Source organism: Aspergillus chevalieri, chromosome 1 (assembly GCF_016861735.1).
Source record: "Aspergillus chevalieri M1 DNA, chromosome 1, nearly complete sequence".
NCBI classification, from domain to species: Eukaryota; Fungi; Ascomycota; class Eurotiomycetes; order Eurotiales; family Aspergillaceae; genus Aspergillus; species Aspergillus chevalieri.
The window spans coordinates 3,453,604-3,475,974 of NC_057362.1; the positions used below are offsets into that span (position 1 = coordinate 3,453,604).

The 22,371-nt window shown below is 50.1% G+C and overlaps 10 protein-coding genes across 10 annotated transcripts; 6 read left to right on the forward strand and 4 right to left on the reverse strand.

Moving 5' to 3' along the window:
• Window positions 1-1,712: 1,712 nt before the first annotated feature.
• ACHE_11182S (uncharacterized protein) lies at window positions 1,713-2,048 on the forward strand (the record flags this gene model as incomplete). The annotated part of the gene is made up of 1 exon (XM_043275723.1): window positions 1,713-2,048. One exon carries the CDS (start codon window positions 1,713-1,715, stop codon window positions 2,046-2,048), a length of 336 nt encoding a protein of 111 aa, XP_043132302.1.
• A 988-nt stretch (window positions 2,049-3,036) lies between these two features.
• Window positions 3,037-5,400, reverse strand: ACHE_11183A (uncharacterized protein; the record flags this gene model as incomplete). The annotated part of the gene is made up of 1 exon (XM_043275724.1): window positions 3,037-5,400. The coding sequence occupies one exon, from the start codon at window positions 5,398-5,400 to the stop codon at window positions 3,037-3,039; it is 2,364 nt and encodes a 787-aa protein (XP_043132303.1).
• Window positions 5,401-7,293: 1,893 nt separating this feature from the next.
• ACHE_11184A (putative RNA polymerase II transcription elongation factor (Ctr9)) lies at window positions 7,294-10,980 on the reverse strand (the record flags this gene model as incomplete). The annotated part of the gene is made up of 2 exons (XM_043275725.1): window positions 7,294-10,086; window positions 10,138-10,980. The coding sequence occupies 2 exons, from the start codon at window positions 10,978-10,980 to the stop codon at window positions 7,294-7,296; spliced, it is 3,636 nt and encodes a 1,211-aa protein (XP_043132304.1).
• Window positions 10,981-11,577: 597 nt separating this feature from the next.
• On the reverse strand, window positions 11,578-12,879 carry ACHE_11185A (lysophospholipid acyltransferase family protein; the record flags this gene model as incomplete). Its single annotated transcript, XM_043275726.1, has 2 exons — window positions 11,578-11,968; window positions 12,026-12,879. 2 exons carry the CDS (start codon window positions 12,877-12,879, stop codon window positions 11,578-11,580), a joined length of 1,245 nt encoding a protein of 414 aa, XP_043132305.1.
• An 844-nt stretch (window positions 12,880-13,723) lies between these two features.
• Window positions 13,724-15,130, forward strand: POS5 (NADH kinase POS5; the record flags this gene model as incomplete). Its single annotated transcript, XM_043275727.1, has 3 exons — window positions 13,724-13,787; window positions 13,881-13,995; window positions 14,056-15,130. The coding sequence occupies 3 exons, from the start codon at window positions 13,724-13,726 to the stop codon at window positions 15,128-15,130; spliced, it is 1,254 nt and encodes a 417-aa protein (XP_043132306.1).
• A 614-nt stretch (window positions 15,131-15,744) lies between these two features.
• ACHE_11187S (uncharacterized protein) lies at window positions 15,745-16,287 on the forward strand (the record flags this gene model as incomplete). The annotated part of the gene is made up of 1 exon (XM_043275728.1): window positions 15,745-16,287. One exon carries the CDS (start codon window positions 15,745-15,747, stop codon window positions 16,285-16,287), a length of 543 nt encoding a protein of 180 aa, XP_043132307.1.
• A 274-nt stretch (window positions 16,288-16,561) lies between these two features.
• Window positions 16,562-17,800, reverse strand: ACHE_11188A (putative endoplasmic reticulum DnaJ domain protein Erj5; the record flags this gene model as incomplete). Its single annotated transcript, XM_043275729.1, has 2 exons — window positions 16,562-17,613; window positions 17,662-17,800. 2 exons carry the CDS (start codon window positions 17,798-17,800, stop codon window positions 16,562-16,564), a joined length of 1,191 nt encoding a protein of 396 aa, XP_043132308.1.
• Window positions 17,801-18,946: 1,146 nt separating this feature from the next.
• Window positions 18,947-19,462, forward strand: ACHE_11189S (putative COPII vesicles protein Yip3; the record flags this gene model as incomplete). Its single annotated transcript, XM_043275730.1, has 1 exon — window positions 18,947-19,462. One exon carries the CDS (start codon window positions 18,947-18,949, stop codon window positions 19,460-19,462), a length of 516 nt encoding a protein of 171 aa, XP_043132309.1.
• A 98-nt stretch (window positions 19,463-19,560) lies between these two features.
• On the forward strand, window positions 19,561-20,163 carry ACHE_11190S (uncharacterized protein; the record flags this gene model as incomplete). The annotated part of the gene is made up of 1 exon (XM_043275732.1): window positions 19,561-20,163. One exon carries the CDS (start codon window positions 19,561-19,563, stop codon window positions 20,161-20,163), a length of 603 nt encoding a protein of 200 aa, XP_043132310.1.
• A 1,017-nt stretch (window positions 20,164-21,180) lies between these two features.
• On the forward strand, window positions 21,181-22,144 carry ACHE_11191S (Frag1/DRAM/Sfk1 family protein; the record flags this gene model as incomplete). Its single annotated transcript, XM_043275733.1, has 4 exons — window positions 21,181-21,190; window positions 21,248-21,335; window positions 21,396-21,868; window positions 21,918-22,144. 4 exons carry the CDS (start codon window positions 21,181-21,183, stop codon window positions 22,142-22,144), a joined length of 798 nt encoding a protein of 265 aa, XP_043132311.1.
• Between the last annotated feature and the right edge of the window lie 227 nt (window positions 22,145-22,371).

The following is a 22,371-nucleotide window of genomic DNA, read 5'->3' on the forward strand; positions in this document are numbered from 1 at the left end:
AATCTTGGACGGAGCTTTGGTCCAATGGCAGACGGTGTGATAGACTTGAGGGATCATAAACTATCCGACCTTGTGTTTTTGCTATCTTATAAAAATAGAAATCAAAGAGAAACGATTTCAGTACAGCGAGTCGGTTATCTGAGTCAGATTATATCCGTGAACGTATCTGTGTTCATATTCCTTGCATACAGCCATCAATCCAGACAAACTCAACTGTCGTTCTCGCTCTTCGTACCCAACATATCAAGCTCCCGATCCAACTACACGGCTGCCGCCTAGTCCAATAGGCCGAGTGACCATCTTTGCTCACCTGCACCACATCCTCACAACAACCCTCGCTAGTCAAGAAAACAGCCCCCAAACGCCGCCCGGCCTATCCCTTCGTCCTCTACGGCTATATTCACCTCATCCCCAAGTGGTACTACGCCCACATCTACTACCTACCGTCCAACAAAATAACAAAACGCCTTCAAGCACAGCTATGGAAGGAAGGAAGAAATACTATCTTTCCTCTTAGACTCACGGTATAAAAATAGGACCGCACTCGTGTTCTGCACGGCGGTAAGTGACTCGAGGGCCATCTTATATTGACGGCGTTGGTCGTAGTGGACAATTGGTGGTATTTCGGCAGGTAAAGGCTATAGGTCGGTTTCTGGGAACTTATGGGCGTGTTATTCATAGGTGGGTGAGTGGCGATGGAATGTTTATAAGATGGGTGTTTATTGAGTGTCGGATACTTGGTATTATATGGTGAAAGCACACTGTCCTACATAGCTGTCGCCATCGGTGATGATCACGTGATGAGTTTGAAGACCAAAGATCATTAAAGAGTGGTTTGACCTTGTACAAATCTCTATGATGCAGCATGGGATTGCATATGAAGATGTCTACAATTTTGATGAGACTGGCTATGCAATGGGCCTAATTGCTACTGCAAAAGTAGTAACTAGAGCCGATATGTATGGCCGGCGTCAAGTTATACAGCCTGGCAATAGGGAATGGGTTACTTCTATTGAGTGTGTCAACTCTATGGGCTGGGCCTTGCCGCCATGCATCATCTTCAAAGGATCAGTCCATATTGAGGGATGGTATCAAGATTCAAAGCTACCACACAACTGGAGGATCGAAGTTAGTCCTAATGGATGGACATCAGACCAAATTGGACTCTGCTGGCTTCAAAAGGCCTTCATTCCTGAGACTACTAGCCGCACAACTGGAAAATACCGCCTCTTAATTCTAGATGGCCATGGTAGCCATATAACCCCTGAATTCGATAAAGTATGCAGTGGGCACGATATCATTCCTATTTGTATGCCACCTCATTCATTGAATTATTGCCAGCCTCTTGATGTGAGTCGTTTTTAACCCTTAAAGGGAGCATACGGATCCTGGGTTGCAAATCGGATGCGGCAGGGTTTCAACCATATGGATAAACTTGACTTTCTTGAGGCGTATCCAGAAGCTTGGAAACAAGCATTTACTCTGGATAATATCAAGAGTGGATTTAGAAAACTACTGGCTTGGTTCCATTCAATCCAGAGGAATTGCTTGGGCGTTTTACTGTCCAACTCAAGACGCCTACACCACCGGGCAGTCAGTCAACCAATTCAGCACCAAAGACACCTTATAACTTGCGGCAACTGGAAAAGCAGGCATCTACAGTCAAAACTCTGCTTAAAAGGCATACAGGAAGCCCTATATCTCTTCTAGAAATGCGGTTGGACAAGATGATCAAAGGTCATGAAATGGCTTTAAATGAAGGTATTCTTGCTCGTCAAGAAATTCGGGAATTGCGAGCTTCACATGAAAAACAACTTCAAAAGTGCAAGAGATCTAGGAGGCAGATCACTGCTGAAGAAGGCCTTTCTATTCAGGAGGGCCAGGCTCTTGTACAGGGAAGGAGTCAGGAGGAAGAAGTCATGCCTACTACATCTACGGAACCAGCGCCCATGGCAGAATACCGCTCTGTGCGGGCACCACCACGTTGTAGTGACTGCAATACATTAGGACATAAACGGACCCATTGTCCTAATCGCGATAGTAACTAGTTTCATACAAAAATGCATTTTTTTTGTTGTTAAAAAGACTCCTGTTTTCTGACATAAGTCGGAGCTGCGCAGCTCGGTAGTGGATTACGTTAGCTCGCCTGGTAATTACTCAGCGTAAAAAATAACGTGACTCACTACCGAGCGATCCAGAAAGATATATATGTGAAAACTGCTATTTCAAACAACAATCATACCCTTTCAAAATTTTGTCTCAGGCTCCCTTTTGAGATATAAATTATCTATTATATTTAGAAATAATACATTCTTTTTTGAAATTTTTTCAAGCAAGATTAGCCAAGGTAATATACAATACACTGTAATTTATTGTATTTTGAAATAATCTCAAATATCTTGTCTTATATTGAATTGAAAGAGGTTTTGATAACTTTATAATAACATTCTGGGTATACTTTATTATGTATTGAGAATTATTCTTCATTCCACTTGATAAAGTTGCTATATATGGTGTTGAAGTTCACCAGTTTTATATAGGATACATGGCTGGATCGCTCGGTAGTGAGTCACGTTAGGTAGTAAAGTACTGCTTTTTTGTTTCTATAACTGTGCACCAGCGATAACAAGACAAACCCGAGATATGTAGATACGTACAAGCAAACAAAAAAAAAAAAAAAGAGAAAACCAATGAATGTAGACCAGCCCAGTATATATTCCACACCTTTCCTAATATGTGCTGCCAGCCCAATCCAATCCAATCCAATCCAATCCTTTTTAACCAAAGAAAACACCAACCAACCGTTTTTGCAAAACCGCCAATCGCTGAGAAATGCATGACACAATGCAAGGAATGTAAGAAATAGAAAAAGGCAAAACAGACGCAAACGAGCTCAAAGTCAGAATATGAAAGCAAATGAGACAACGATTGACAGATTAAAAGCAAATGAAAAGTGAAGGAATGGTCAGAATCATAAAGTCGTCCAAGTCTATAAACACAAAAACAAAAAAAGAGGCAAAACGTTCAGAATGCAAGTTAGCTGGTGGGAAAGAGAGAGTACGACGAAGTTCGACTCTTCTTCCGACCCGCATTCTTAACACTTCCCGTCTGGGGAAGAGAAGGCACCACGTCACCCTTGGGAAGGGCTGCCTCGACAAGATCAGAGGTCGACTTGGCCCGGTCGTGCGATACAGTGCCAGGCGAGATGTCCGCAGAATCGAGGCTGGCAGTGCTGCCAAACAGGGCCTGGTTCGTCTCAAGACTCTTGGTCTGGCGGTGGTAAGCGTCCGGAAGGCTGGGCACCGAGGGCGACTCGGCGGGCATGTTCTCGCGACTGCTAGCCAGGCTGTGGATGAGCTCTGGGACGCTGGTGGTCGAGACAGAGGAGCGGTGCTTGCGGACGATGGACGCTGCGCGCGAGAGGATCAGGCTCTCCTGGGAGTTGCAGTTGCTGATGGGAGAGAAGCTGCTGCGTGGAGAGACCTGGTGATCCATTGGTGCTTTGATCACCCCCTGCGAGCAGAAAGAAAAATGGCGGTCCGATGCGGCATCCACATTGAACTCGTCATACAGCGTGTCCTGGGTCATGTTCTTTTCCTCAGTTGGGGGAAAGAAAGAGGCCGGGACCTGCTGGAAGTAGTCACTTTCGTACGTGGTAGTCGATGGAGTCACGGCAAACTGGGTGCTGGGCACCGATCGAGACGGGCTCGGGTCCAGGTCCGGGCAGGGCAGAGATGACGTGCTTAGATGCGTCGACTGAGGCTTGGATGACTGCTCTTCCTCTTCGTTGGGGTCTTCCTCGATCACCGGGTGTTGGGGCTCATCGAACGAACGGCGAGTCCAGTCGAAGTCTGATGTTGATTCAGCCGCATGTTCATAGCAGTAGTCAATGTCAGCATCCCAGGAGTCGATGTTGATGTCAATGACCGATTCACGCTTAGAAATATTGCCACGGGCCTGTTGCGACTTCCGTTGTGCATTCTGCTCAGGCTGCTGCTGCTGCTGCTGGTAAAGACGGTGTTGAGGAAGAGTGGGCGATGCGAGCACCTCAGAGAACTTCCTGGAGAGCTCCTCAGCCACGCAGATAGACGGATGCGACTTGGGAACCGAGAGGTTGGAAGAGGAAGGTCCCATATTGGCTGGGGCAGGGCTCAAACGACGGGAATCCGACTTCTCTGCTTGCTCAGGGCTCTCATGCCAGTGGGTGCCTGCCTCTTCCTCCTCGGGAACATCCTCCAGATCCAACGCGAGGTTGGTGGATGAGATTCTGGCATCTGTACCGACAGAGACTGCGCGAGGATGGCCCTCATCATCCGACTCAAACAGACCAGCTAAGTTCATCTGCGATAAGGATTCCTTTCGGGGATACACCAGCTCGTGGTAATCTTGCTGGGTGGCATTCATACCCAAGACATTGTCAATGGCTCGAGTTTCCGGCTCGATCAGATCCGGTGACGCAGACGATTGACAAGAAGGCCGCCGGGGAGGGCTGGTGATGCTTGAGGTGGACCCCTGTCTGGGATAGCGAGAGACGGGACGAGAGAAGTTTTCGTAGACACGCGATTCCCGTTGCGCCGGTCTGGCCTTGGGACTGACGGACGAAGCAGCACCAGGAGAAGCCGGAGGGCTTGCAGGGGGGTTTGTGGGAGCGGCGAAGGCATGTTCATCGTCACCCGAAGTAGCCACACCGGGGGCTAGATCTTCAGACGAAAAGTTGCGGAAGTGAAGATCCTCTGCACGGATACCCTTGAGACTGTTGATGGGCTTTTGCGACGCACGAATAGCCGAGAATTCCGTGACAAGCTCATTCTCCCGAGCTCGTTGGAGGGCCTGGACATGCGAGGGACTGGTGTGCGTCAAGTGGTGGAAATCAAAGGGGTCGGAAATCAGACGCTTCAAGTTGTCATCTGACCTGGCATCACTCTGACGAGACCGATGACGGCCAAAGAGATCAGTGACGTCGAACCGAGGCTTCTCACGCTCACCCTCGTCAACCTCATCCAACGTGGCAGAGATATTGAACTTGCTGCCCTGACGACGAAGAATGCGACTACCCCGGGAGAAGAGTGACTTGGTGATGCTATCTTGTCTCTCAGTCCGGTGGGGAGGGAACTGTCCGGCGGGGTAGGAAGACTCGTGGTAGGGGAATGACGGAGCTTGATCGGTGGAAGTCATGGAGGAAGCGGGAGAACGGCGTGAGGAAGAAGAAGTGGTAGAAGAGGTAGTGGTAGTGTTGCTGCGAGAACGACCGCTAAAGACGGAGCGACGCTTGGGGCTGTTTGGGAAGACCTGCGCAGAGGAACGGGAACGAGCATGAATGGGTGGTTCAGAATCGTGGTGGTTGTGGGTGTGAGTGTCTTCCCGTGGGGGAAACGAGATAGACGGATGAGCAGAATGCATCTGTTACTTGAAATAGGTATATATATATATATATATATAATATATGTATATATACTGGGATATATGTATCCTGAATTCGGTGACAGCAAAAGAAAAAAAAAAACAGGAAAAAAGAGTGAAGAAGGGGAAAAAGAAGGATAGCGAGATTTCAGACCATTCTGGTCAGACCCAAATTATGGACGATGGTTTCAGGAGGAGAACTGCTGTTTGGGGTTGGAGCACCACCGACTATCAATACGAAGATCCAAAGAAAGATAAAGAGTGGAAAAGGCCAATAAAAGAGAGAGTCAAAAAGAGAGAATAAAGAGTGGAAATGAAATAAATTGAATGAGAGGAGCAATGGTAGTTTATAGAGGCTGATCGGAAGCCCAGAATAAGGAACGTGGGAGAGAGATTAAATGCGAGAATAAAAAGAAACGAGCGAGGACCACCGATCCTTCTGCACGTCGTGGAGAGGTATTTATTAGTTCTTTCGCTCTTCTCTTTCTAATATTCAATTATTTACGGAAATCAAAAATATCTCTATCAATGCTGGCCAGCATAGGAGATACCTTCTGATACACAATTCTATCTTCTCCCCCTCACAGACAACCAGCCAGAATGATGCAGGCTCATGTACGTCCAACTACTCCGTCAGGTACAAGGTGCAGCCCGGAGGTTGGCGAATACCGGTAATACAATAATACCGTACCGAAAACCACACGTTCCAACCCGGTGGATTCGCCATGTTGGGAAGGGATTGCCGGTATACACAGTAAACTATGAGGCATAGTAGGTACTACAAATTAGACTACCGGGAGTTATAAGGATAGATCGATAACTACACCGGTAGACTAGCGATGGATATCGACCGACGTTGTAACTATATCTGCCTCTGTACTCCGTGCAGAGTACTCGGAGTACGGGTGTCAAACTCACAAAGTTCATAACGGCTGTGGACCAACCGGAGCGGGGTTAAACACACACTTGGTTATTGCCTCGAAGGATCTCCATCCATGTACGATTATGTTCCTCGGTAAGTATCCAGAGAATAGCAATTGTGATAGCTGTGGGTATGTCTGTATGTACCAGTCAGCGTACAATCACACCGCTGTACCTGCATCTGCACATTCAGTATACTGTTTAGGGATAGTGTTCTGTTCAAGATGCATACTCTGGTTATGTGTCCTATGGTTCTATGGTACAGAAGAGGCTCGTCGGACACCTTCCGGGTCACATGACTGCTCCAGGTCCGCAGATGTGGTTCTCCCGCTGTAAGAATAGTACAGCTAAGGGAACACCTAACGATGGCTAACCTGCAAGGAACCATTTACCCTTCTTGCCACACTTATTTTAGTGACGGTGCCCGACTAAAGCCAAAAGCAATAATGATACACTATTAACTCGAAGAAGAAAATAGTGATACCAACTTGCGTATTCTGACTCTGGTATTCAATACCTCCTGACGATCCCCGTGTCTAGAACCACGGGTTCTCGCCTGCCACTTTTCCTTTTTCGATACGCGCGTCGTGCATCTCGGAAGCGGAGGTCTCTCTGTGTACTCTAGTAGTGCTATAGGTGTACATCCGGAGAGAGCACGGTGCAGCTGCTGTAATCCGGAGCATTTCTAAGAATACGGATACGTACGTGCTGAACTCGATGTTTGCTCGTGTGCTTTTGAGGTCATCGTGTTTATCGTGTTTGGTAGAGAAAAAAAAGCAAAAATGTTGCCGTCTTCTAGAAGCCCCTATTTCCCTCAAGGTTTGTACCGGTCGCTGGTTAGCTGAACTTTCGCGCACGTGATATCTACACATAAGTAGCCCACGTGCAGTATGCGAATAGTAGTCGTAATAGTATACAGTCCATTCAACGCCGTCAATTAAGTACAGAGATCATGGTAAACACAGTAGACAATTATTCATCCTCCTTCATCTCCGTGTCTTCATCCCCCTTGTCATTGAACAAGTCATCCTCGTCTTCGTCTCCACCACCATCAGCAGCAGCTCCAATCTCCCCTGTCTCCTCTTCATCCTCATCATCGGCAACACGGCGACTGGGCTTGCTCCGTCGTCGCTGCACCACATCGTCCTCCTCCTCTTGCCCTTCTGCAGGTGCACTATCACGCATCTCCTCATCCTGGCCCCCTGCCGGCTTTTCATCTTCATCAGATGACTCCACCACCTCACTACTCTTGAACTTGCCCTGCTGCACCTTACCGCCAGACCGCCGTTCCAGCCTGCGTCGTTTCTTGGGCGCAGCACCCTCATCCTCGTCTTCGCTCTCTGCCTCCTCGGACTTCTTCTTTTTCTTTGTCTTGCGCTGCTTCTTGCGGCTTGCACCACCACCACCGCCACCGTCTTCCTCGTCACCGCTTCCACCTTCTCCTTCTCCTTCACCCTCGCTGATGAAGTCATCATCTTTCTTCTTGCGCTTCGACGACTTCTTCTTCCGCTTAACCTTGTCACCTGTGTCCGAGTCCGTCGTCATAACTGCCTCTTCCTTTTCTCGCTCGCGCGCTGTCCGCTCCTCAGCTAGACGCTGCGCTTCCTCAACCATTGCCTGTCGCTCCTCTGCGACCTTTTTCTTGCGTTCTTGTTCCGCCTCGCGCGCCTTGCGTACTTCCTCTTCCCGCTGTTTGATCGCGGCTTCCCGAGCCTCCCGCGCTTGCTGTAGCTTGCTCGCGTTCTTCTCTTCGTATTCCCTCTGTTTTTGCAGCGCACGGTCCAGCTGTTTCATGATGGTCTTGCCCATGTTGGCACGCTGTTCCAGGGAATCCGCCGGATATGGTGGGTTCTTGGCCTTGGCCAAACGCCCGAACGTCTCCACGGCTTCATCGAGACCCGCTGCCGCTTCTTCTACTTCTTTCACCGTCTTCTGGGTCTCGGGTAGACCGTACGCCAGCTGTGCGATTTGGGTTTGCACAAAGGCGACGTTGAACTCTAGGTGTACTTGTCCCTGGGTGACGCTGAGGGCTCGCTGCGCGTAGTCTAGGGCTGTTTTCATGGCAGATAGGTTCGTCTCCTGCTTGCCTCGCAGCAACCAGACCCTGCCAAGACATGCCAAGATTTGCGCGTCACGCGCACGGTCCTTAGAGAGGGCCGCTTCGTAGTGTTCAATCGACCGCGAATACTGGCGCAGTTCGGCAAACACGTGCCCCAGGTTCAGGTATACACTGGCGTCTTTCAGGGTGTCGCGGATCCGCGAGAAGATGTGTACTGCCGTTGCGTGGTCTTTGCGGTCGTCTACCAGGGCAATCGCAATTCCCTGAGCCGCGTAGGCGTTGCGGGGATCCAATTGGAGCGCCTTGTCGAAGAATTCAACCGCACGTTCGTACATCTTGCGTCGCTTTTCTTTCTCCTGGTCAGTGTCGCGGCGCATGTCTCGGGCCGTTACCAAATGGACGTTGCCCATTCCCGTGAGTGAGTACCGATCATGCTTGTCATAATACTGCAGCGTGTGCTTGTAGTGTCGTTGCTCATGGTCCTCCGCCAGATTGGTAGCCCGCTTCTTCGACTTACTCAGGTACCATCCAAACAGCGCCCGCACTTCAAGGTTTGTCGAGTCAAGCTCGTATAACTTGGCCATTCGCTTCGGCCCTTCATCTGTAGGACTCTGTCGGAGCGCAATGTATGTCAACCGTGCGTTCGCTTCGGTGTAGTCTGCATGTCGTTCTAATAGTCCCTCGTAAACCTTCTTGGCTTCATCGGGCATATCTGAGGCCTCGTAAGTCCGACCTAGGTTGTAGCTGACCGTAGTCACAAGCGCGTCGGTGTCTGCATCGGACTCCTTTTCCTGGGACTTGACGCACGCGTTCAACGCAGTCTGGAACATCGCACGCGCCTGGTCGACCTTCTCGTTCTGGTACAAGAAACAGCCCATGTTGTTCAGAAGCGGCGGCGGCAGGTTCTCCCGCAGAAGCGAGTTTCTCTTGTCCTCATCCTCCTCGTCGACTTCGATGGAAACTTCTGCCAGTTGCAGCTGTTCCAGCTGCGTCAAGCATTGCATGCTCTTCTCGGGAGCGGTCTGCTCGTGCAGCCGAGCCAGGTACACCAATACCGACTCATCTGGCGAGATCTTCTTCCCGCCATTTTCTTTCCACAAGGCACGGACAGACTCTAGCAGGCTGATCGCCTTCTTAGCCTCTGCGGACTTGTCTTCTTTGCTCCCGCTCCGCTGCGCGGCAAAGACTTCCTCCGCCTGCAAAGCACCAAGCAGAATCATACATTCGGGGTTCTTCGTCTGCTGGATGATCTTCTCTAGTCGGAACTTTGCTCCGTCGTAGTCCTTATTGCTCACTTGCATCTGTACCGTGCCGAATTTGGCAGGCAGATACCCCTTATCTCCGCCTCCCCGCGCCTGGTCGGAGCGGTTGTAGTATTCGGCGGCGCGTGCGAGATCGCTTTCGTAGTGTGCTTTCCGTCCTAGGAGGTACCAGCCGTCACTGGCGATCGACATCACGTCCGTGTGTTCAATGGCTTTACGGGCTAGTGTGTCAACCGTGGAGTATGACTTTCGCAGAAGGAAATAGCTTCCGAACAGGGCGCATGTCATTGGATACTCCTTGTCAAGCTTGAAAGCTTTTTGGGTGTATTGTGTCATCGCAACCTTGTATAGCGAACCAAACGCGGGATCGGTTGTCGCGTGCCGAGAGCTGTCGTAGAGATAGTAGACTGCGAGTAGGATGTTGGCAACCTTAGAGTCGGGGTTCTAACCCTGTTAGCATCAATGATTCATGAAGTCGTTGGATTCTCCACTTACCAAAGCCAATGCCCGCTCCCAAGCACCCTTTGCCTGGTCCTTCAACCCAAGCTGCCACAGGCAACAGCCAATACCGATTCGCGGATCCGGGTCAGTCAGGTTGGGCATTCTCATCAGAGCCTTTTGATACCCATCCAGCGCCTCCGCGTATCTTCCAAGTAGATATTGCGCTCTGGCACGTCCCAAGATAGCCATTATGTTCCGGCCACCAAAGGCCTTGGACGACTCATCGAAGCATTTCAATGCCTGTCGTAGCGATTCCACTCTCTCAGATGTATCCACAGTTCCCGGCCGAACAGGTCGCGGAGGGTACAATGAAGCGCGCAGCAGCGACAAAACACCTCTCGCTAGGAACAACGGCGGAAAAGCAGGATTCAACCGCGATGCCTCGTTCAACGTCGAAGTTGCCAGCTGCAAATAGTAATCCTTAGTCTTGGCGTCCGTGTACAGCTCCCCTTCCGACGCAACGCGAGGCGCCTGCCGACTCTTCAGCATCAGAAGCCAGCACACCCAGCCCAGCAACACGAGTTTCTCCTTGGTCGCCCCGTGGGCCACTGAGGCCAGACCTTTATTGAGGATGTCGATGGCATGATCAATCTGTTTCTGCTTCGCGTACGCGAGCGCGATAATCACCCAAAAGTTCTTCGCGGCTTTTTCGTTCTCCAGCAACGTGCACAGTTCGGTCGGATCGTCGGGAAGCCCCTCGAGACTGACTTCGACTTCGCTGTCGAGGGTGGACGCGGGAATATCGATGGCCGAAGGAATGTCGGAGAAGCGCTGGTTAAGGGAGGCAGGCCGGGATTCGCCGTTCAGGCCATTGGTATGGCCATTTTCTAAAGCCATGGTTTTTGTAGCGCTGAGATAAGCGCCTAGAACTCGTTGGTTCGTCCTGAAATGATAGGCGAGTAACGTAGGTAGCTCACTGGGGAGGTTGCGACTGTTTCGGGGAGAGATGGAAAGGTGTTTTGAGAGCCAGTTGTAAAGCTCAGCTCATGATCGTATTGAAGACGCGATCCAGCGGTCCATCAAGCATGTAACTAATTAAAAAGCGCTCTTGATGGACATGCAAACACAGCAGCTCCCGTGTTGCTGTAGGAGCAGGCAAGAAGATTTGTTTCGATAGACCTGTTGAAGTCCGTGATACGGATCGCGGCCTGAGGCTACTGTGGCTGACCATGTGGCTGTTGTGTACCGCCACATTTTGTATGGCGATTGCCAGTGAAGATTTACAACAGTAGATTATTTATGCAGGCAGTATCGAAGAAATTGAAGAATGGAGTTGAGCTATTTCAGCTCAATAAAGCAAAATTATTATCAACGTCTCGTCTCGTCTCGTCACGTCTCGTGTGCATCTTTCAGGCACTAGTAATAACAACAAGAATAATAATGATAACAACCAAGGGTATAGCAATAGCATGGCCTCGTCAGACATCACATCAGTTACCAAAATCCCATAAGGCTCGGCAACTTGCACAAGCAAGCAACGCCAAATAATACTCCAAATACCTGCAAAAGTTCAGTCCAGTGGCCCAATCGGACAGAGGTCTCGGCGTATCCATTGGAAGCAGCAGTTTTCTGCTTCTCCGAAATATTCCCAGCTTCAATGGTTCCAGCTAAGTCGGTAGGGAACCGACCGGTCTCATAGCACTCTTCAAGCAGCTGATCCTTCTCCGTCCACCGTGCCAGCAGCCATTCCTCGAAATTCTTCTGGTCATCCAACGGAATTTCGGAGATTCGAAAGCGCCTCCAGTGCATGTTGACACACTTGGGTGGCCGTCCTTGCAAGCATGTTGATCGGAGTGTAAAGTACTTATCAGGGTAGCTTCCTCTTCTGCACAACAGTGTTAGTGACCGCGAGTTGAGAGCATAAGAGAGTATATATACTTACGGAGGTCCTTCGTAAGCTACCGTGCAGTCGTACACCCAATCCACGGTTCCCCTTAATTGCTGCAAACAGAAGAAAAGACCGGTCGATCGGGGAAGCAATGCGTGCCTAAAAGGCTGGATTCCTACTTTCTCCCCATATGCGTCGCTACGGCGCTTTGTGTTGATGGATAAATTCGTTCCTTCGGGGAAGATCAGAAGCCACATAGGATCGTACTCCGGATCCTCAGACTTGGAGCCCTTGTGCTTGGTCTTGAGCTTCTCCAACCGATGCTGAAGTCGTGGCTTATCGGAAAGCCACTTGCGAGCCATGAAAATGAAGCCGTAAAACATCATGCCCTGACCAAGGATGGGAATATATTTGAGGGATTCCTTAAGGATAATGAACATTCGGCCGTGCATCACGTTGGTGTAGGCAAGCCACCATATATAGATCCAATCCGTATAGACCTGATGGTTGGCAACCAATACCATACGCTCTGAAAATTGCGTCTTCAACCGCCCGTCTTCCAACAAGTGAATCTGACCTCGCACGCTCGCATCACCACAGACTCTGACCGGAGTTGGACAACCCCACTCAGTAAGAGCGGTGATCACTAAGCCAAAGGCCTGCTTTGTCATTGCCATATACAAATAATACCAGTCTTTGTTTATCACGTATAACGGCGTTCCAATCAGCTGAGTCACGACGGTGACCACGGCGCAACAGTTGAAAAAGGTGGCCAGAAGAAGTGATCGGACGATTTGCATGGTGATGCCATACTTTAGGCGGGGCTCCCACTCGTTGGGCTGCTGCAGCCCTGCTGCGCCATCGGTAGACGGTGGTTGTTTTCGTTGTCGCAGCTCGGGGTTGTCCATGATGAATGTCAACAAACGGCCGACTGCCGTCTCAAAAGTATATCTCAAGGTTACCGCAAGGAGTAGGAAGAGTATGGTCGATCCTGCTGAAGAAAGATTTTCTGTCAGACCCCGCACAAGCAAACAACGAGAAGGGAATGGGTGCGAAATACTCTTTAGATGTAGAAAAGCGGTGTTTGTTGGTAAAGAATGCGTTCCAGCACTTGCGGGTATTCCGGAAAGTCAAATCACTCAGGGGTAAAAGAGGATTAACACTGGAATCAAGCCATACTCAGAGCTAACCACCAACAACCAGTACAAAACACGAGGGAGACGCAGAAAGAACGAGGCGAAGTTGTTCCGAGGCCAGCAGGACTCGTCCCAGGCACGTGAGGATCTTATTTCGGACAGGCAGAAATTACGTCAGGGCGGGAAGGCGGTCAGCAGATCATTCTCCGATCATTTCTTGTCGGTTCATTTGGAGCTTCAGTTTTTCTAGTTTGGGAATTTCCTCTTGCTCCTTGTCTTTCAACTATCTCGAAGATATTGGTGCTCAGTGGTCAACTGGGAGAACAAAGATGCAGCACCATAACCAGTCCTAGAGCATTGGTTTCAATCGTGAAATCTTCCCCGCAGATCAGGATATATGCACATGCAGTATATATTGGAAGATGGCATGTGAGTGATGTCAGTGGATCCAATGTGCTACCTTCAACATCTTGGATAAACCTATGCTAATTGGTGACTGTTTTGTAGTTATCCCAAAACATTCTGCTAGAATATATCATCGACAATGTTTCGCACACAAGCCATAAGATCCAAGCTACCCAAATGGGGACAATGGACACGAAACTTCTCAGTAACTATGCGCCGTGATGAGATCAGAGATATCGAGTCTCTACCCCAGCGCTTACTGCCCGGATATCAAGGTGCGTCTCCATGCCGGTGACATTCCTATTGCTACTTGCTAGCCGACGACTTCCGCAACCGAGAGTAAGCGCTGACTCCTACCGCGACTTTAGAATCGCACGAGGGGGATCTTCTTTCACTCCAATGGCCGGCACCTCCTCGAAACATTTTCATCGTGAAAAAGGATTTTGCACCTTCCGTGACAGAAGCTCTAGTCGAATTTTCCAAGTACGAACACAACCTCATATCCACTGTGAAAGCCACGTTCTGACAGTTCTTCAATTGAAGTCATGTAACCTCTACATATCCGTCAACGGCCATTGTCCTCGAACCAAAGACCGCCGAAGAAGTACATTCGTCTCTCCCGTTCCCCGTCTACTCGACACGATTGGATAAGAAACCATCGGCGTTACATGATAAAGTTGATCTTACTGTTACACTCGGGGGCGATGGGACTATCCTACGAGCATCATCACTGTTTGCAACATGCAACAATGTGCCGCCGGTACTGTCCTTTGGAATGGGAACCCTGGGATTCTTGAGCGAATGGAAATTTGCCGAGTACAAACGGGCCTTCCGAGAAGTATACATGTCCGGGGCTGGAGTAGGCGATCGTGCCCCCGTTCTTGAAGGCCCTCAAGCAACCCTTGCGGAGGATGAGGGGGAAACACGAATGGGCCCAACTGGATGGTCGTCAGTGCGGGGGAAATCTATGGGTACTACTCGCGGGGCCCGCATATTGATGCGAAACCGCCTCAAGGTGGGCCTCTTTACGACAGATGGAAAACCAGTGGGAAAGCGTTTAGAATCTGTACCATCGCAAGGAACTCCTGGGTCCCAGGGGACGTATGTGATGAACGAAGTGCTGATCCACCGGGGCAAAGAGCCGCATTTAGCGGTGGTCGAGGTATTTGTTGGGGGACGGTTTCTCACGGAGGCCGTGGCAGATGGGATCATTATCTCAACGCCAACTGGGAGTACAGCATATAGTTTGAGTAGTGGCGGGAGTATCGTTCATCCCTTAGTGCCATCGGTCCTGTTGACGCCGATTTGTGCGCGCAGTCTCAGCTTCCGGCCGCTGGTTCTGCCATCGAGTACACCGATTACACTGCGGTTGAGCGAGAAGAACCGCGGACGGGAGCTTGAGGTCAGCATTGACGGGGTAAATCTGGGCCAAGGAATGGCCGTTGGGATGGAGGCACGAGTGTGGAACGAGGTGATGCGGCATGGCAAGAACAACTGGTCCGGGGGTGTACCCAGCGTCATGCGACGTATCATGGGTGAAGAGGCTCACGAAGGCTGGGTGGGTGGATTGAACGGATTGCTGAAGTTCAACTACCCATTTGGCGAAGAGCAGCCCTAATAGACCAAGACAGACTCTCACGTGAATGGCCGAGGTAGGTTTATATCCTGAGGCATAAACAATGCCACACCAGCCAATGATCGTCCGGGCTCCCAGCCACCGGCAACTGGAGCTCAGCTTGTCTTAGTTTCAGCTCGATGTATTTATTTTATATTGCTTGCGCAATGCACGGACGGATGCTGGTTTTTTCATCCTTCGCCTCCTGTGTCTTGCATCAACTCCTGACGCACATTCCCACGCCATTGCATCGGAATCTTGACGTTGGATCGTTGTTTACTTGTTGATATATCTCGCCTGTCTTATTATTGTACATCTTGACTACATACTACGGAGTACTACTACCACTGAGTGTACAGACACCGCCAGTTCCCAGTTCACCGTACAGAATTGTGCAACGCCTACAGCGCAGGAATAATATACATACATATCCACAGTGGAGAATAAGTTTACATTTCACGCAGCTGCAAGGCTTGTTTGTGTTTGTCAATCCATACAAACAAGCACCTACCTCAGGGGGCCAGCCAGCCAGCCTTCTCACCCACCGATAACCACTCACCTACCAACCCATACCGAATAACCAAACCACACAGAGCAAACCAAAAGAACAGAACAAAATGGTCTGGTTCGACAAGGGTTCCACCGTCTCCTCCAACTCCAACTCCCGCTCCCACCGTCGCCGCTCTCCCTCGCACCGCTCCCACTCCCGCTCCAACTCCAACATGTACAAACACCAAGTCCCCTCCGTCCACAGCGTGCCTTCAAATTACAACTACGCCTACGGCTCAGACTCCAACGTCAACGCCCCCAGCACCGTCTCTGGCCGCAAAAGCCCCTCCGTCTACTCCGGCACCACAGCCGCGTCCTCCACCCGCCGCCGCGCGAAGCCCCGAAAGGGCTTTGTCAAGCGTGTTGTTCGCACGATCCGGCAGGTTCTCCGGGACATTTATGATTATGCGCGGGAGTTCCCTTACCGGACGTTCTTCATGGTCATTGTGCCGTTGATTGCGACGGGGGTGTTGCAGAAGTTGTTGGGGTTCATTGGGATTAAGTTGCCGAAGAGGATCTTTGGGAGATTGGCTAAGCCGCCTTCGTTTGATGGATTGAAGGCGCATGTCATTGCGTTGATTCGGGTTGCCAAGTGGGCTGTTAAGTCTTGATTGCCGCTGAATCTGGTTTTGGATCTGTATTTCGGGTCGGATTTATTGATGGGAAGGTAATCTGGTTATGATGATACGAGTTATGTCTCTGCTTTCCTTTGGTTCGTTTCAATGCTTGTTTACTGCTATGAATTTTTTATGTATGTATATTGATTGGGAGGATCGCAATGAATTTTTGATTTTTGTTATTTTGCTAAACAATAGTATGGGTGTACATTTTTATATACTGGCAGATGCCCGTCATCCTGTCTGATCAATCGTAGCACTCAGATCATTACGACCTCTGTGACCGCTTCCCCCTTCGTCGAGATGACCTGCCGTTAGAGGTCGACGCAGAGGTAGTCTCTGGGACAGCCCATGCGGCTGCCTCTGACATCTCCTCTTCACTGGCATCATCATCAACGACCTCCTCGGCGTTTCTGCTTCCAAGGACTCGTCCGACCGTCTTTCCGTAGAACCATCCCGGGAAACGGAAAATCATGGTATCACGGAAGGTAGGACGTTGGATCTCATCAATGTCGAGCAGGAACTCCTGGCGCTCGCCTTCCTCACTCTCTTCCTCCAGATAGACATTGCCGACCGAATCGACAATGAGCACCTTGCCATTCTCGGCGATGACACGCTTGCGCTCACCGGTGGGCTCGGTGGTCGACGGGGCGGCCGGTGCAGCGGCGTTGTTACGCGAAGTTGCCCTCGGATCCTTCTTCTCCTTCTTGTTCTCCCGATCCATCATGCGCTTCTGTCTGCGGTTCATCGGCATGGCAGCTGCCTCACCGTCTCCCTCGGGGGTAGGCGCAGGAGCAGTGGAGTCAATGCCCGGAATTCCACGCACGCCTATCTCATCACCCCAAGCAGCCCGTCTCGCATGACGAATGTACCGGTCCACAAACTCCCGCTGGCGCTTCCAGCTGAGAACCAAAGCAGCATAGTGTGCGGCACCGCCAAATGCCAAAAACAGACCGACCAGCACAGAGCCCAAGCCAGGACGGTATCTCGAGTAGTAGTATCCTGTACCCTTCCACTTGGGAAATCCGTTCTTGAGGAAATGGTCGTAGCGTTCACGGGAGGGGCCTCGGAGGATGTTGGCAACGGTGTTCAGACGGGAGGAGCGTTCGGTGGCTTCCTTGACGACTTTCTCGATCTCGCGCCTCGAGGGGCCTTTGTTCACATTGGTGCCTCCCTTTTGTTTCTGGGCCTTGGACTTGTCCTTGGAAGCATTGGCGACAAAGGCACGCTCGACCTTGTCGGGGTGTAGAAGACGGGATCTCTTGCGGTAGGCTTTGTTGATTTCTTCCTGGTTGGCGCTGGGGCGGGTTCCTAGGAAGTCTGAAAGGTATTAGCAGAGTCCATTAGCACAAAAGCGAGTTTATGTACCGTAGAAAGTGACATTGTGTCCTTCCGTGGCAGTGACTTCGTCGTTCAAGCGGAAGATTTCATAGTCCTCCTTGGTCCAGGCCACGGCCACGACGAGCAGGACGGCGAACAGGGCCAGGCGGAGCGTGAAGAGTTTCATCTTGGGCTATTACGCCCAATGATGGGAATTGAGGAAAATAAGAGGGAGAGAGGAATAAACAGGGAGAAAGTGGTGAAGAAAAAGAGAATCTGGAAATTCAAAGGTAACTGATAAATGAAGCGATTATCTGGCCATTCCTTTTGGGGCGGTGTGATAGTACATACAGAGCCTATGATCTGTCGTTTCAAGATTTCTTAAGAATTTTTACTGTCAATTGAAGGAAATTTTCTAGCAATTATATGGGATACTCTGTGCTCTGTATGTATGTCAAAAGTTGAGTGCCATAGCCTGGGGTGTGCTATGGCAGATCGAATCAGCCCTGTAAAGCCCAAGGCAGTCTCACTCCAGCTCTACTTCTGTGCGAAGGATCTCATATTAACAAGGTTCGGGTAATCATAGGTGATCTCAGCCTGTCTGTGGCTGTTTACCTGTGGCCATTCCATACTCAACAGGCTGATCAATGTCTACTTGGAATGACCACCACCAGACAAGCATAGTCCTGGTCCTCGAAGACTTGAGACATTCAAGTTGAACCCGCTCACGCCTCTATCCTCTCTTTTCCCCTTCCCTTCTTCCCTGCTCTCCTCTCTTTCCCTCTATGTCCCCTCCTGCCCAAATGCCCCCTGTGCATGCAGGATGCAGCCATTTCAGGCTTCACTGTTTACTAATGACCGTTCTGGAGGGTCTTTTCAACGTGGACCAATCGTGGATACAGAGAGTGCTGAGGGGTCAAAGAGAGGAGGGGATATAAATATGGTTTCTTTTGCTCGATCTGTCTGTTGTTTGGATGGTGACGGTTGACTCGGTAGTACTATTTACGGAAGAGGGAACTATAGAGATCAACAGGCTTTACCAGCAACACTAGAACAACTGCCGGGCTGAAAACAGGGTATTATTCTAAATATACTTATTCTCCTCTTATTCTTGTCTGTTTCTTTCTATTTTTTATCTGTCATATTCAACTAGAAGTGGCAGTGCGGTTGCCCCTTATTCGGCTGTGCCTGACGCCGCCGCATGTTTTGTTCCGTCTTTTTTCCTCTTCCAACTCCCCGTGGCCTCTTCTTGAATTCCTGACCTTCGTCCAGCCTTGATACCTTTTCATACTACTTCTCTACTCTATACATTACACTAAATTACGTCCTCACCATGCAGCTCCCTATCAGTGCCCTCACCTCGCAATTCAGCGATCGCTTCAACAGCGTCCGCGCTCAGTCCATCAGTTCGCGGTTCGCCAACCTCCGTCCTGTCTCCGAATTCCTCGACGTGAAGCGTCTCTCCAAGCCCGCTCACTTCGGTGAAGTTCAGAGTCGTGTGAACTACAACCTGTCCTACTTCTCCAGCAACTATGCCGTCGTCTTCGTCATGCTCAGCATCTACAGCTTGCTGACCAACTTCCTGCTCCTCTTCGTCATAATCCTCGTCACCGGTGGTCTCTACGGTATTGGGAAACTGGAAGGCCGTGATCTGGAACTGGGTTTCGCTCGTCTTAACACTTCTCAGCTCTACACTGGTCTGCTCGTCGTTGCGGTTCCCCTGGGTATTTGGGCCTCCCCTATCTCCACGGTGCTCTGGTTGATTGGTGCCACTGGTGTGACGGTGTTTGGCCACGCCGCGCTCATGGACAAGCCCATCGAAAATGCTTTTTCCGAGGAGGCGGTCTAGGTGGTCGGCCGCGAGCTCCTTACGATACTATGCCCCGATGGGGAAGGCCACCAGGGGCACGACTGGGGGGAGCAATCAGTGAACGAACGACAGCGGCGATGACAGCACAGCGGATTGCGGAAATCAACGATGGAGAGGAAGATATACACAATGGGGTGCGACGGAGTAGACGGGGGCGACAAAGGGTATATAACGGCGATGCGGACGAAACAGGGTCGGTGGATGGCGTGGAATATGATCTTTACGATGATACGGATAGCACCGTGGCTTACGCGGTTCAACTGGCGATGCAGGAACGGGAGGACTGGTTGGTGGAAAAGGCATTGGAACGGATTCGGCGTGCGCATGTATCTGGACAGAAGAACATACGATTATCGTCGGAGGAGCGGGAGGCACTGGATCGCAGACGAGCGCGCCAGAATGGGTCGAAAGGTTCTACGACAAGACAACGGAGTACGATGGACAGTCCAAACAGGGGAACGAATGGCAGGACCCGAACACGGCGCGGCTCTAATTGCCGGGGGTCTCATCAACAAACTCATTCGTCTCCTGTGATTTCTCTCGACTCCGACTCCGATGGTGACAAAAAGAAAAATGATAGTGGAGATGAAGTTCAGATCATCGATGTGGTGCAGCGCCGAGTGCCGGTCAGCCCTACGCCGCGGACGAGGACGAGTGGTCGTTCCCGTGGTCGTCGCTAATTTCTTTACTGGTTTTACTTCTTATCCATCCTTCTTCTTCTTCTTTATTTTGTTCCCTTTACTGGTTTTTTAGTTTATTTCTATTCCCCCCGAGTTGTGCCTCTTGCTTTTTCTCGTTGCTTGTGTTTTGTGAGTTTCTTTGCAGGGATGGTATCGTGGCTTACGGTATTCCAAAAGCGTACGGAGTTCTGAGCATAGACTAAGGATATGTTAATGGATCTTCTTCTTTCTAAAGCATAGTCCGTAGTATAATAATCCTACATAGTTTCGTATGCTTCCGCTGACGGTGGCTGGGGAGAATCGAAGAGCAGATGACGTCGCATTGGCGGTCGAGCATGAAGTCATTGACAGGCCGACATTTTTCTTTTTATCTTCAGGCTCTACATTTTATTTGACCGACAACCGCGTGGACGCTGGGGCGGTTTCTTTATATATCTTTTGGCGATTCCTGCGTTGACATCTGCCTTGTGCACTGCCTGTGATCGACTCGTCGGCGGTTGTCGTACTCCCGTATAACCAGAACCACCAGCCACTTAATGGGAGACGCCGGGATAGTCTTGTCTTCTTTTCTCTCCTCTATATAGCCATAGCAAGATCTGATCTGACGAGAAACGACGCCGGGCCATTTTTGCACCCACATATAGAAGCTATTCACTTTACCAGCGACACTTATTCAGAATATTATCTAAGATCGAGAGTACGTACAGCCGGCTGAGCCACGCCCGCAATTTCCGACGATTCCCCATACTCTGGAAATCAAGGAAAAGAGACTTACTGACCCTTTTATAATTTTTCAGTTGCTCACTCTAGTCGCTCTCTTGTCTTATTCTGGAATCATTTATCTATATTCGTTCTTTTTACGTTTCTTTACTGTCGACTCGTCCGATCTGACCCTCTTTGTCGCTGCTCGATAATTCGACTCCCCCTGTCGCAGTCGCAGATCCGCGTCCTTTGTAACGTTCAATCGCAAAGATGTGGATCATTTCGTTCTGGATTTTCCCTCTTATATCGGCCTGCATGTGGATAGGTAAGGATAGGAAGGAGGGCACGTGTGCATACAATGGAGGCTGACGGTTCATTATAGCGATGTTGATCGCGATGCTGGTCGTTTGGGCAGTTGCAGACGGCGCCCCGGTTTACTCTGGTAGTATGGAAGAGGGGCAGACCATCGCGTACGTTTTCCGTCTATAATTCGTCTCGTGTTCGCATGGCCGAATCTAACAATCATGTAGATACATCTCCGACGTTGGCGCCCAACATCTCAAACCCCTGTTCGTGGCCGGCAGCGTGGTGACAGTCGTGTTTCTTGATCTTGCGTTCCTGGCTGAGAGATGGTTGCGACACGCGGGTCAATTGGTGCCGAATAAGGGTCGTTTCGACAAGGCGTGTGCTATTGGGTCTATCTTTTTCTCGATCGCCGGTGCGCTGGGGTTGATCTTGTTGTCATGCTTTGATACTCTGCGGCATCCGAATAAGCATGAAGGATTCCTTGCTATGTTCCTTGCTGGATACATTATTAGCGCCATCCTGATTTGCGCCGAATATCTCCGTCTAGGTCTCTTTTACCGCTCGCAGCACCGGGTTTTGTTCGCTAGTTTCGTGATGAAATTAACTTTCATCATTGTCGAGATTGCCCTTGCTATTGCGTTCGGTGTTACCGGAAAGCACAAGAACCAGAGGAACGCGTCTGCTGTTCTTGAGTGGGGTATGTCATCCCTTTTCTTGTATTGCTATTCAATTGCTAACGTTGGCAGTCATTGCTTTCATTTTCACCGGCTACGTCCTCTCCTTCGTCGTCGACTTGCTCCCCTCCGTCCGCACCCGTCGTCATGTCCCTCAAGGCCACAAGCAGATTGCAATGACACAGATGGGGTCCAACACTACAAGTGTCCCGGCAAATGACAATGCTGTTATCGAGGAGCCCTTAACGATGGACTCGACAGGACCTGCCGCCGGATACTACCGTGGCCAGCGGATCTAATCTTGGCTAATTTTCTCTCTCTCTCTTTTTCTTTTTTTTTTTTTTTGGATGTACTCTGTACTGTAATATTGCGTTCGTTTTGTGATATCCATTGGTTCGATGCGTTGGTGCTTGGATTATATCGGCTTCTGGGTTGTTTTGTTGGGGTTCACCTTTACTTACCCCCTACACTGGCTTAGGTTACCAGTGTTTGTTGATATCTATCTGTTGATAATCATATAGTACAA